General features: G+C 45.4%; 1 protein-coding gene across 3 annotated transcripts in view; it reads right to left on the reverse strand.

The window, feature by feature from the left end:
* The window catches only part of IGF2BP2 (insulin like growth factor 2 mRNA binding protein 2), a 169,887-nt gene extending 158,003 nt beyond the window's left edge, over window positions 1-11,884 (reverse strand). For 2 of the 3 annotated variants that reach the window (XM_041002679.1, XM_041002678.1), the window contains exons 1-2: window positions 11,629-11,806; window positions 9,896-9,956 (exon numbers count right to left, since the gene is read on the reverse strand). In XM_041002679.1, the coding sequence (XP_040858613.1) occupies window positions 9,896-9,956; window positions 11,629-11,806 (239 nt within the window). Of the gene's footprint in view, window positions 1-9,895; window positions 9,957-11,628 lie in introns of all 3 variants that reach the window. The other variant, XM_041002677.1, reaches the window with a different exon arrangement.
* Between the last annotated feature and the right edge of the window lie 1,280 nt (window positions 11,885-13,164).

Consider the following 13,164-nt stretch of genomic DNA (forward strand, 5'->3'; position numbering starts at 1 on the left):
CAAGAGTGAACTCCGTGTCTAGAGTCCTGTGCTCCAGGAGGTACATGAAAACCTTGGTACACAGCAGTGAATGTGGGGAAGAAGGAAGGCAGGGTAACAGACATCCATCTCCTTCCACTCAGCATCTTTTGAGAATCCCACAATTTTGGGTAGTGTTAAAAACGCCACTATGGAGAAATAAAAGATGTGACTTTGGCCTGGAACATTTTAAAATAGGCATTAACACCTTGACCACAGGCATTATATGTGAACAAAATCCACAAAGCAATTTTAATATCTAAATTCTTGTTTTGAAATCACACATCAACCATCAATACAAAGGTAAATGAACCAATTCTTCCCTGCTAAAATTGTTACAAGGTAGAAATAATTCTTTTGGTACCAGTCACCTTTCCTGAGTTCTCTACAATGGTTAAAACAAATCCCTTTTTAACTTGCCCACCTCATAAACAAATTGCTGTCTCCTCAATTTCAAGTTAACTGAGCACCAGCATCTCTGCTGCATCAAATATTTTGTAAAGAAAACGTAAAATGTGTAAAGACCTTTTAAAAATAACCAGCTAAATAATTTACTTTTTTTTTCTTTATTCCGTAAAAGGGAAAATAAATCCTACATTTTGAAATATTGGAGCTTCCAATCTGATATCTCCAGATCTTGATTTCATCATCTGTAGCAGTGGCCCAATTCAGGGAGTTTAAAAAAGCTTGATTAACAAAATCAGTGTCCATGGATTTGAAGACATTACTATCAGTTTAAAAAGAAAAGGAAAAGACGCCAGCTGGATTCAGGAGAGAGGCCAGACTATTTATGCATCCACAAAATATTTTCTATCCTTTAATGGTTTAAAAAAAAAAAGATGTTTTTCTTTTACAAAGAATAAATACAATTGTGCTTCAGGAGAGTAAAAAGAAATAAAACCTAAACTCTGAGCACTGAGAAATTCCTTCCCCAATTTTCATCGACCACTGACAAAACCTACAGGGTTTGACCCCCACCAGCATGGAAGCGTGCGTGTGCTGCACATTCCGAGCAAGCGTATGCCACAGAACCCATACATTCCAACACATTGAGCAAGCACACACACGCTTCCCTGGCTTCCCCAAACCTCGGCCAACCCAACGAGGGGCATCAGGGCTGCAGGCAGGCCTGCACACCAGGCACTGCCCTGCCAGCCCTTCCCAGCCATCCCCACGGAAATGTACAAGACAGAGAGACAGAAAGTGGCCAGTACAGAGCCGCACAGAAATGCAAAACCTTCTGTGGAGCAAGCCAGCCACACACTCACAGGGTTTTTAAATGTCAAATAACAGAACAAGTTACGGGAGCCTCCCAGTCCTGCTGTCACCATTGGAACCACTTCCTGTCTCCCATAGGCTAATGGTGAGGAGCAGCCTCCCACATCTCTGGAATTAGAGAATGCACCAGCTCACCGTGAGGTCCAATGGCTCAGTGACCTGGGCTCTGTGGCTGCCTCTTTCCCCATTCTGTCTTCTTTCTCCCCGCATCCTCAACCCTCCATCTTTCTTTCTTCATAATCAAATATGGTAAAGTACGCTTCATCAGTGTATAATACACTGAATCATCCTTCATCATCCACCTCCGAGTTTCTCCAAAACAAAGAGCATCAAGCATTTTACTTCAAGATTTTATCTGTACAATGAGGAAGAATCACACTTGCTCTGTCCACTTTGCCTTGTGAGGCCCCCAAAGCTCAGCAGGGAATGAGAGATGGAACAGAAACCATCAAGCCTGGCCCTCCCACGTGTTTCCTTAACAAGTCCTGGGCTTCACGAAGCCTGTCCACAGAATCCGAGCCACTCTGCATTGATACCATAAATTGTGAAAACATCTTTTCAGAGATCTTAAGTCCTGTCAGAAGCTTGTGACTGGGAAAAGTAATTGTTTATGTTCCAATAAAAAAAAAATCATCTCTGGATCTAGAAGAATGCGTCTTACATACCTCATTTCACTGATAGTACACCTTCAATCTTGTTTCATTGAACAAAAAGTTACAAATGCATAAGGTGCTTAAAGTATTGTATCAGGAAGACACAAGTAATGTTTCTGCTCTTCATGCCATCACTTTTCATGGGTGAGAAAAATGTAACATTTTCTAATATAAGGGGATGCATTTTATAAAAAGTAATACGTGAGAATCCACAATTTTCCTTTGACATTCCAGGTCCTAAACAAAAGAGCCTACATTTTTTGCTCCTCCCTACCCCCACAATCTAAGGGATCTAAAAACAAAATATTTGGCCCAAAACAGAATACAGATCCATTTTCTATAGTACATATAGGTATATGTGTTTATACTAAGCTTTAAATCATAATTTCTTTTAACATTTTTCTATCTTCACATAATTACAACCACCTCTACTTAAAGGGCTACTTCAGGAAAGCTCTTCAAATAATCACTAACATTTTAATTGTTTTTTTTTCAATTACATTAAATTAATACACAGAACTTCAGCCCAAAGGTTTTTCAGCATCTGTTACAAACACTCAAATTTTGTTTCTTGTTCTAAGTCAGGAAGAATATACAAAGGTTCTATTTTTCTCAGTTCATTCATATCATCACACTTTCCTCCTCTATTACTGAAATACTGTTTCTGCATTCAAATTACAACGACAGCAAGGACAATACCTTATAGTCTGGGGGAAGGAGGGGCCGTTTAGAGTCTCACCTGTTTGAGGGATTAGGGAGGGCTCTCCCCAGACCCCTGGGAGGATCAAGCAAAGGACCAGGTCCAGCACCTAGCACCTAACAGCTATTCTGTAGGCTACATTCTCTCCGTGGGAAATTCCGCACCCCACTCTGCACTGTACTAACCTGATGACATGCACAGCAAAATGGAAATAAGCTTTTTTCACATTTTTTTTCTTGGTTATTCCTTCCTCCTTCCCCTCCCCTCAACATGACAGTCAACCAAAGTTCAAAGAAACGAGACAATACGAGTGAGAGACGTTTACAATGAAGGAGAAAATAAGCTGCACGGCACAGGCTCAGTCACTTAGTGCAAGTTTTTCAAGTGATTCTATGGTAAAGAAAGAACTCCGACAGCCTGATAGAGATCACCCCCATTCATCCTTATGCCACCCTCACAGCAAAGGCAAGAGACCCTGCCTCAACAAAACGTGAAGCAGAGACAGACACCCTCTCTGGGGCCAGCCTGGGAAAGACCTGGCAGATTCTACCCAGCAAACAAAGCACAACACAGTCCCACCTGCTTACAAGGTGCTGGCTGAAACCTGTGCAGAACCCACCAAGGGATTCCAGCAACTAGTTCACTCTGCCTGGTCTGCCTTGGCAAAGTTACATTTCCTAACACAAAGCAACAGAACACAACCTGCTTAGGTATATCCTCCTTTAGGCAAGAGTAGCGAAACCAGGAGGCAACACAGCTTTTTTGTTTCCTTTTTTTTTCCTGAGAAAAAAAAAAGGTAACAAAGTACAGATCCCCCAACCATTCCAAGACAGTCAATTTACAAATCTATTTTACTGTATATCCATTACTCCTGACACTCTGTGAACCATAACACTTGAGTTGACTTTAATTAAAAAAAAAAAAAGATGAAGCAGGACTCGGGGGGGAGCAGGGTGGGGGAAGACGTTAGAGTAAGAAATGAAAAAGCTTGGAGTTCTAGCTCTATTACTTAATAGTCATGTTGCCTTGGGCAAAATTACTAAACTTCTAGTCTGACTTTTCTCACCTGAAAAAAGACAATATCAATTTTTTAAAAATAAATTATTACTTAAAATAAAATTACTTGTGGAAGAGGCTGGAATGGCATTAGTGTTATATCAACTTGAGTTCCAGGAACATAAAAATACAGCTCCCTGTGAAGCCTTTGTGAGCGTTACACATCAATACGTGGCACCAGGAACACATACATCCAAAGTTAAATCTTTCCTCTAAGACAAAATTCACATTTCTGGATGTATTAATTATATGCCTATAAGAAGAATGAAAACACTCTCATGGCAATGTACCCTACAAAATTTCCCAGTCATTAGATACATTTCTTACAATACAAATAAATACTAGAACTCTACAACATGTATCAGGACTCTTTTTGTTTGTTGAGTTATTAAGATACGGATTTTATTTATGAGATGTCCTTGATAGTAAAAACGGGAAGTCCTAATGTTCACATTTTAAGAAATAAGCTGTAGAACTGAGAAACACTCAAAAGGACAAGAATACACAGACAAAACGTATCTGCAAACTGGAAGCAATATCCATGGGAAATCAGAGGTCTGGGGAACAGATACACAACTGCCCAACAATGAACCTAAGGCTAGCTTTTAGACTTGACTGCTCATAATGCAAATGCATCCATTTTCACGGGTCTACTCACTCTACCTCAATACACCATCAAACACTAGACCAAATTAAAGAAACAGCCCTCGTAAACCACCCCCACCACCATCAGCAAAGCAACAGAGAGAACGTTCTTCACTATTTCATGGAGACACCAGACTAAAATCCATAATCAAAACAGGAAAAGTAAAACCTTAAAAATAATGCTCTGAGCACTCTGCAATTTTGTTGCCCAAAATAGAACCCATACCGTCCATGCCACCAAATGAAAATTATAAGTTTGTAAGCATGAAGGAGAATTATAAAGTCAGAGATTGAAAATGCTTTAATGGTGATAAACAGGAGCAAAGGCTATCTTTACCCGTAGGTGTTTGTTGTTTGAGCGCTATTTCTAAAATGGCACAGCTCTGAATGACTACCCACACTAATCTGAATTTGAATCTGAATATAAGGGCAAAACTTGATCAACAAATTATCCGGGCATATATTTTTTTAGACAAAACTTTCCTACCCCACAAGTTAAGATGTACATCATAGCTTTTAGGAGGTTATACTTTTGACTAGAAGTTTCAGAGTAAAAATTTCTAAATAATTGATTAGCCAAGACTTACCACTCCCTAAAACAAATCACTGAAGAGTTTTGTAATGTTTAAAATATAATTTTAAAACTTTATCATGAAATTAATAACTCAACTTTTTAAACAACCTCCAAAGAAATTTCAACACTACGCTTCTAACAAAGTGATTCACCCAGAGGAGGATCTGTGTTATACAAATTAACACTGACTTCTAAAGTATAGAATTTCTAAATGAAAATGAATATTCAAATCTTGAATTTTCTGACACTTAAACCACAGCTTATCCCAGACTTCACAGAAACACTTCTGAGAGGAGACATTCAAGCTAAAAGGAAGCAAGAGTGAATTTTGCATTGGATGGTAGTAGGGTTCCCTGAAAAGTCACCACAGGTGCCTGTGAGCTGCCGGTGCCTCCCACAGGACCACCGCCAGGAACTCTGTATCACTTAAGGCCATTTCACAGCACCGGGTTCCTTTTGTCACAGCTTCCATCACTGATTTTCATTAGCCTTGTTAGTACTGAAATTCATAGCAACTGTTACCCAATGAAACCTCTCCTCTTGATTCTTAATACCATCTCAGAAACTACTATCCCCCACAAAGCCTACATACACACTTGCACACACCCCACTGAGTCACAAAAGTGACACACTTAACTTCCATAATATTCCCTTACAACTCAGACCGATGGCTCATGTTCTTTGGAGGGTTTCATGAGCAGATCTGGAAGAGTGATTCAGCCATGGACAGCAAACATTTAGTAAGCCTTAAGTATCAAATATAAATAGCTCCTGTAGAAATCTGGCTTTCATAGCTTTTTTGACTTTTAATAAATGCATCCAAATTGCTATTTTTACTTGTAATTCGGTATCATTTACGTTCCTCCCCAATCCAATACTTAAAAAAAATTCAGTAAGCTCCATTAAAAAAATGTGTTCACTCAAAAAACTGAAATGCTAATTTTGATAGAAAATCAGTTCTAAATTGATGTCTATGAAAAGCACTTTAAAAGTTAAGAGTATCCCTTCTTAAGGAAACATACTTTAGATCATATGTACAAAAAGATTTTGTACAAATATTACAAATCTCCCCTCATCTTCTAATAAATAATAATCAGATTAATAGAGTAAAAACCAAAAATTCTTAACTATCTCTTACCAGTCATCTTCTAGCCAGCCATCAATACCAGGAAACATGATGATTATTGAAAAGCATAACTTGGCAAATGTACTACAATTTGCTAAGTTAATTTTTAGGGTTAATGTCTAGGTGCTTAGTCATTAAATATTTTTATAAATTGTTACACTACAATTTAAAATTGATAAGCTTGATGAATTTGCAAACATTTTGATAACAGACTTTTACTAGTTTTTAATATCTAAGTAAGGATAAAAAAAAAATTAGATGACCAGTCTTTTAAAAATATAAAGTAGAATTTTAAATCTACATCATCACTTAACTGACCAAATAATTATTATTTATTATTTCTGTTTAACATTTATTTATTCAAGAGAACTAAAACATGCAATTCTCTATGATATTTCCTAGAGTCACATGAAAAAATCATCAAGCTTTCAAAAAATGGGAAACTAAAGTTCCAACTCCAAAGCCAAATGAAAAGTAATCTTATAGCGTGATGTCACATATTTTTGTTTTAACATATATTATATCCACACATGCAATGTATACAATTAAGTGCTAGTATTCATTCCTAATTCGACAACTGCTTAAAATGGGAAGCTACCATATGATTGTAAGTTTAAAAAAAAGTCTTTTCTGTTTCTAGAAAATTAAAAATTGATGCAGCAAAAGCCTTTGTTAGATGGATGGCTTGAGCTGGATGGTTTTTTTTTTTCTTTTTGGTATTTAATTCAACTATACACAATGTAGTACATACAAGCAAAATACAATTGAGATACTGTTTTCTTTAACATTCCTATAGGAGACCAAATTCATTTGCATTGGAGAGAACACAATTACTGATTTTTTAACTCATGAAAGACAAATTCATAGCTTTTCCCCTACTCTGCCCCATACTGTTCACACTTCTCCGTGAAAACATATCCAGCATGTACTAGTTACTTCCTAGAGGTGGGCAGAAATTACATTTTTCAAAGTTTTGTTTCTCACAGAATCATTCAACTTTAGATACAAAAGTACATCCAAGCTTCCCCATGTCTTAGCTCAAAACAATTTATACAATATGTGTGTGTCTGCATATATATTTATTCACAGTGAACTTCCATTAACATCAAAAATCAAATTTCTTTCAGGGAAATTTCCTTAACTTTTAATAGCATTTTAAAGGTTACAAGTTTTCTTCATTTTAAATAAATCTTTGATCTTCACAGATTAACAAGAAATCTATGTAGAAAAAGAATGAGCCAAAGATTTTTATTCAAAAAAGACTGAGACCAACTTAGAATGAGAAATAGATTTGCACTGAAGAATAAAACATAAGGTGGCAAAAAGGAAAAAACTTTGTTTTTGAGTGCCCCTAAGGGAAAAAAAAATGGTATCTAGTTTGAGTATTGTAACAATGCATACAAAATCATCATGTAACAAAAGATTCTACTGGTAGGTAAATGGCATGCCAATAATTTCATAATCTAACCTAAGATTTAAAAGATCTTTTCCCAAATTACCATTTGTTTTAGGAAATCTACTTGGAACATGTTAAAACTGATTCTTGAGAATTCAGTACAATATAAAGAAAATCAGCACTCAATTACTGAGTGAATTTTTTAAGCAAACAACTAATGAGGAGGAGTTGTTCTCATTTTTCTCTTCAAGCAACATAAAAGCCATATACAGAACTGACGTAATGCCCACCAATTTACTCCTAACTTTTTAATTTTAGCAGAAGTGCAACCAAAGAACACCGAAAGAGTCACCACCTAACACAGAAGCCATGGTTTCCAATGTCACAGTACCCGGAGTTCTGAAAGCTACAGTGTGGTGGTGCCCAGCACAGGAGACAACACTTCACTGCTCACCCCAAGAGTCTGCCTGTAGTATATAGTACCAGCCATCAGCTAGCTCGCCCTCAGCCTGCAGTGCAAGTAGCTAATTTCTGCATTTTAAACTAATAAAGAAAAGGAAAAGAGATTAAAACCACCCAATCAGTAAGGGCAGAACTCCTCTCAGCTGCAGCTTATGCATACATTTGGTATGTTAAACATCTTCAGAGTAGTGAATCACACACAGCACATTTAATCTACCGCTTCAGTATTTCATATCGCCCACATGTCCTAAAAAACAAGAGCTCTAGGAATCCAGGATTGCTCTTTTTTTAATTTGATATTCAAAACGTGGGACATGCCTCTAATTCTGAACTTTCACACAAGCAGAACAAAATTATTTAAATGACACTAGAGTGCACAGCAAATAATCTCAACATTTTAAAAGAAAAAGCTACCAAGTAGTATAGCAAGTTATAGATGTTAATAAATTTTGATACACTGGTATTTCACGTATAAAAAATTAAATAGTGTACATTCCAACGTGAAATAAGACATCAATCAACTCAAGTTAAAATCCGAGTGATTTTTTTTTTTACTCACTAGAACCCCAAAAGGATTTGCAAGGGCTACCAAGTCCAGAGGATCAGAGCTCTGCAGGACACAATGCATCAGGTATTCGAGGCAGTTCTTTCTAATGTTCAATATAGTGATTACATTTTGAGTGTGTGGGGTGCCTTAAATTTGCAAGAAATACTTGCATCAGAAAGCTTCAACTTGGATTTCTCAAGCAAAAAAAAAAATGCTATCATTTAAAGTATATGAATTTAGAATACTGAAAGTCAATTAGTCACACAATACATCTTTTCCAACAGCAGGAAGAATTGCAAAATCACAATTTTTACCTTTTTTTTTTTTTAAGGTATTGAGTAGTTTTCTGGTGTGTCACAAAATGAACTGCAAACAGAACACTGCCTCAAATAAAACATATCTGGAAACGTGCACATGCGCTTTAAAAATGCCTGCAACAACACATTCAGGCATTTATAAAATCAGGAGAGTTTCTTGTAGACATCTCCTCAATCCTGATGATACTCCTATCACAAGCTGCAAAGGTGGAAAGGCTTAGCCTCTCCAATTCAGCAACTCCATGACTAATGGTGGAGAAATGTATGTGAATGGGACATAAACGAAGTTACGCCACACAGAAGGAAAAAAATACATTAGAGTGAGTAATAAAGGGCCCCCATTTAAAGTCCACAATCAACTTTAAACAAAGATGTTCTCCTCCCTCCTGTTAGCAAATCACTGTGGGGAAACCCAGGGTCCAGAAAACGTGTTACTCCTTCCTTAACAACCAGGCGCTTAAAGGTAACTGCAGATTCCACAGTGGCATGTGTTCAGCTTCAAACGTTTCTTAAAAACAGCAACAAAACGCTGAGAAGCCACACTCAGCTGCCCCAGTGCCTTAAAAAGTCTGGCTTGTAGCAAACAACCCACTTCTTTAGATTGCCATGCAAAAATATTGAGCTCTCCCTGAATTATCTTATGATTCCCCTATTAAACTATCTAAAAAAGAAAAGTAATTAATCGTGAAGTTGAGTTGGGCAATTCAGCTGACACAGTAAATATTTACTCTTAACATCTCACAGGAAGTCTTGACAAGCATTTGTGGCCATTGTGCTGGGGGTGAGGGTGGGAGTGGGAAGTAGGGGGTGGGGGATAGGCCCCTGTGCATAAACAAGTGAACCGGCCCTAGCGAGTGAGCGTGGCCAGTGGCCAGTGTTCGCCACTCCGACCCCCAAATAGGCATCAAGTACAGTAAACACCTTATATAATGAAAGTAAAAAATGTAACTTTCTAAGCCATGTGCCTCCACTAATAACACAAGCAAAAAGCTTCTTCTTAAAATTTATAAAAATATTTATATGCACATACATATACATAGGAACACATTTCCAAAACCTGGGTATTTTTACTTATACGTAAGGCCAATCGCAAAAGAAAAAAAAAAGGGAAAAATGTATTTACCTTAGCTTTTTAGAGACTGAGTAATCAACTTCCATGATTTTCCCATGCAATTCCACTTTACCTTTAAAACAGAAATTAAAGCACTCAGAACCTTCCTCGGCTCCCACCCACGGGGGTCTAGGAGGGGCAGGCACGGGAACTCCAAGCTCCGGCTCCGCCTTCGGGCGCCCTCCAGGGGTCTCCTGCCCCGGCTGGAGCTCGGTTCCCAGCGTGTGCAGAAAGGTGGGCGCCCCGAGTCTCGGGACCAAGTGGGGAAGGAGGCTGCGAGCCGGGATCCGACCCCAGGTAGAGCCGTGGGTGGCATTACCGGAAAAACAAATTTAATAAAGAGCGGCGCCAATTTGAAAGGATGAGCTCATATGAAACTCAAGCTGCAGGGCTGGCGCGGCCCCGCTCCTCTCCCGGCCCCCACCTCTCTATTCCGCTACCCCGCGACCCGCGGGCTCCGCCGCGCTCCCCTCTCTGGCCCTACGCTCCCGGGGGGTCCCCCGACCCGGGCCCCGCCGAAGCCCCCCAGCATCCCCACCCACCCCCCAACACCCGGGGTATGCTGCCGACAGGAGCCGCGCGTCCTGCCCGCTCCTGGGTGTCAGTCACCTTGGCCTCCCCGCCGCGCCGCCCCGCCCCCACCCACGCGCCCGTGGGGAAGGGGAGCCGGCCGGGGTTCGGGGGGCGCGGGCCGGGGTTCGGGGGCCGAGCGAGGCTCCGAGCGCCGCCGGGTGCGGGAGGGCGAGTTGCGAGCGCGCGCGCCTGTGTATGTGTGTGAGTGTGTGTGTGTGTCGCTCTCCGTCTCCCGTCTGGGCTCCGGCGCGCTCGCGGGCCCCCCGGCCGCCTCTTTCCCGGTTCTCAGCCCGGGCCCCCACCGAGTTGAGACAGGGCACCTCGTAAAAAGGTGCTTCTGGCCGAGCGGGAGGCGGGGGGACGGGCGGCGGAAAGCCCCCAGCCCCGAGTTCTTCTTAATAAAATCGGACAAAAAATTCAGGGAAAAATAGGAGCGCTTGGGAGACTAGCAAAGAGGGGACTGGGGCTCGGGAGAGGACCCGCGGAGATGTGGTGCCGTCCTGCGGGGGTTGGACGAGGAGAGGGGAGTCCCGAGACCTCAAAGGGATTCACCAGGGTGCCCCCCAAGGGGTCCCCAAAGCGGGGGGCCAGGAACAAGGTGGGGAGGGGCTGGAAAGCAGAGTACGGCTCTGCGGACGCCTAAGGGCGAGAGGTGCGGGGCACGAGGCAAGGGAAAAGGGATTAGGTCCGGCCAGGGGAGGAGGAGGAGATGTGGGATTTGAGGAGGGGGTCCCCGACAAAGGTGGGGAGTGATGGGAAGGTCAGGGCAGTGGGGGTGACCCGGCATTCCAGGAGGGTGGGGGTGGGGAAGCCTCGGAGAGCGGCTCGGGGCACCAGGAGGACGAAGGGGTCTCCTCCAGAGTGTGGGCGAGCCCCCGGGACCCTCGGAGAGGCGCGGGGAGCACCCCTCGCTGCGGCCCCGAGCGCGAGGGGATGAGTCCCGGGACTCGGGGGGGGGGGGCAGCGGAGAGAGGAACGGACTGTCCCGGGAGCGAGCGGGCAGGCGGGTGGCCGGAGTTGAGGGTCTGGTGCGTGGAAGTGAGCGCGGGGACGCCGGAGTCCCCGCCAGGCGCCGCCCGGAGGGCTCGGCCTCGCTCCGGGCGCCGTCCCGGCCTGAGCCGGGCGAGGCTGGGGCGGTGGAGGGGGTGGGAGGGCAGCGCCGGAGTGCTCACCCGAGAGGGTCTCGATGGCGCGGATGGCCCAGTTCTGGTCAGGGTAGTCCACGAAGGCGTAGCCGGACTTGAGCAGGACCTGTCCCGCCAGGGGCAGCTTCCTGTCCCCGAAGAGCTGCCGGAGGTCGTCGGCGGTGACGGCGGGGCTCAGGTTCCCGATGTAAAGCTTGTTCATCATCCGCGTCTTCCCCGAGAGCCCGTGGCTCCCCCCCACGGCCCGGTACCCGGCGCTCCTCGCCTCCTCTGCTGCCCTCGTCTCTCTCTCTCTCTCTCTCTCTCCTCCTCCGCCACCCACCCCCACCCTCACCCTCAGCCTGGCTCCCCCCACCGCGGCCGGCCCGGCCCGCCCGGGGGCAGAGGCGGAGGCGGGGACTCGGCGCGGCTGCCTCCTCGGGGCAGAGTCCCGGGCCGGGCGGCGGCGGCGCGCGGACAAAGCGCTCTCTCTGCCTCCCTCGCTCTCCCTCTCAAGGCGGTGGCGGGAGGAGGAGCAGCGGCGGGGCGGCGGCAGCGCACCCCGCGTGTGTCTGTGTGAGAGTTTGTACGGGCGTGTGCGCGGCCGAGAGCGGCGGCGAGCGAGCGCCCCCTCCCCCGGCCCGGCGCGCCGCTGCGCCCCTCGCCTCGCGCCCGCCGCGGCCATCCACCCGGGGCTCCCTCGCCCCTGGGCGCCCGGCGGGGCGGAAAAAGGGGGAGAGGGGTCACGGTTTTCTGACGGGCACGCCTGCGAGTGGCTGGGGGGCACAGGTGGGAGCGCACGAGGTGCGGTGGGTGGAGGACGCGGAGGGGAGCGGCCCGGGACGACCGGCGCCGGGAAGCTGAGGGGCTGCGAAGGCGCGCGGAGAGGGGTGTGCGCAAGGTGGACCGGATGTGGGAGCGCGGCTGCCGGGCCCGCGGCAAGGTGTGTCTGCGGGGAGGTGAGTGGCGAGGGCAGGCTGCGAGGTTGCAACTTTGGGTCGGCAGACACCGGCGCCCTGCGCGGTGCGTTCGCTAGCTCGGGGGACTCGCGTCCGCTCCTCGGGACGACCGAGCGGCGTCGGCGGTGTGACCGCGACTCCGGGCCTCAGTTTCCCGACCCGTGAGGAAAGGCGAGAGGCCAGGGAAGGAGGAGAAGGCGGGCGGCAGCCTGGCCTTGGCAGCTGCTCCCTATTCTGGGAAGCGCCGAGGGCTTCCCGGGCGGCCGCTGCAAGAAGCCAGGTGGCGGCGGGTGGGGAAACGAACGCGGCCGGGGGAACGGGCGCGCGCTTTACGGGACTGCGCGGCGTCCAGGGTGGCTGGAAGCCGGGGCTCCCAGGCTGTGTAGTACAGTTCCTAGAGCCTTGTTTCGAAGGCCGGGAGAGGAAGGAGGTCCCTCCTCGCCAAGGAAACTGCGTGACGGACGCTGGAGGCAGGGATGGGATGAAAGCAGTCTCCGAGCCCCCGCGGAGTCCGACTGACTGGCTGGAGGCGGACTGCCGTTCCAGCGCTCGGTTGGGAAGCCTGGTGGTTAGAGCCTGGTCGCAGCCGGTAAATGCAATTCCATGCGCGAGAGAAAAAGAACTA

Source organism: Ochotona curzoniae, unplaced genomic scaffold, assembly GCF_017591425.1.
Source record: "Ochotona curzoniae isolate NIBS_2020 unplaced genomic scaffold, NIBS_Ocur_1.0 scaffold_2587, whole genome shotgun sequence".
Classification (NCBI taxonomy): domain Eukaryota; kingdom Metazoa; phylum Chordata; class Mammalia; order Lagomorpha; family Ochotonidae; genus Ochotona; species Ochotona curzoniae.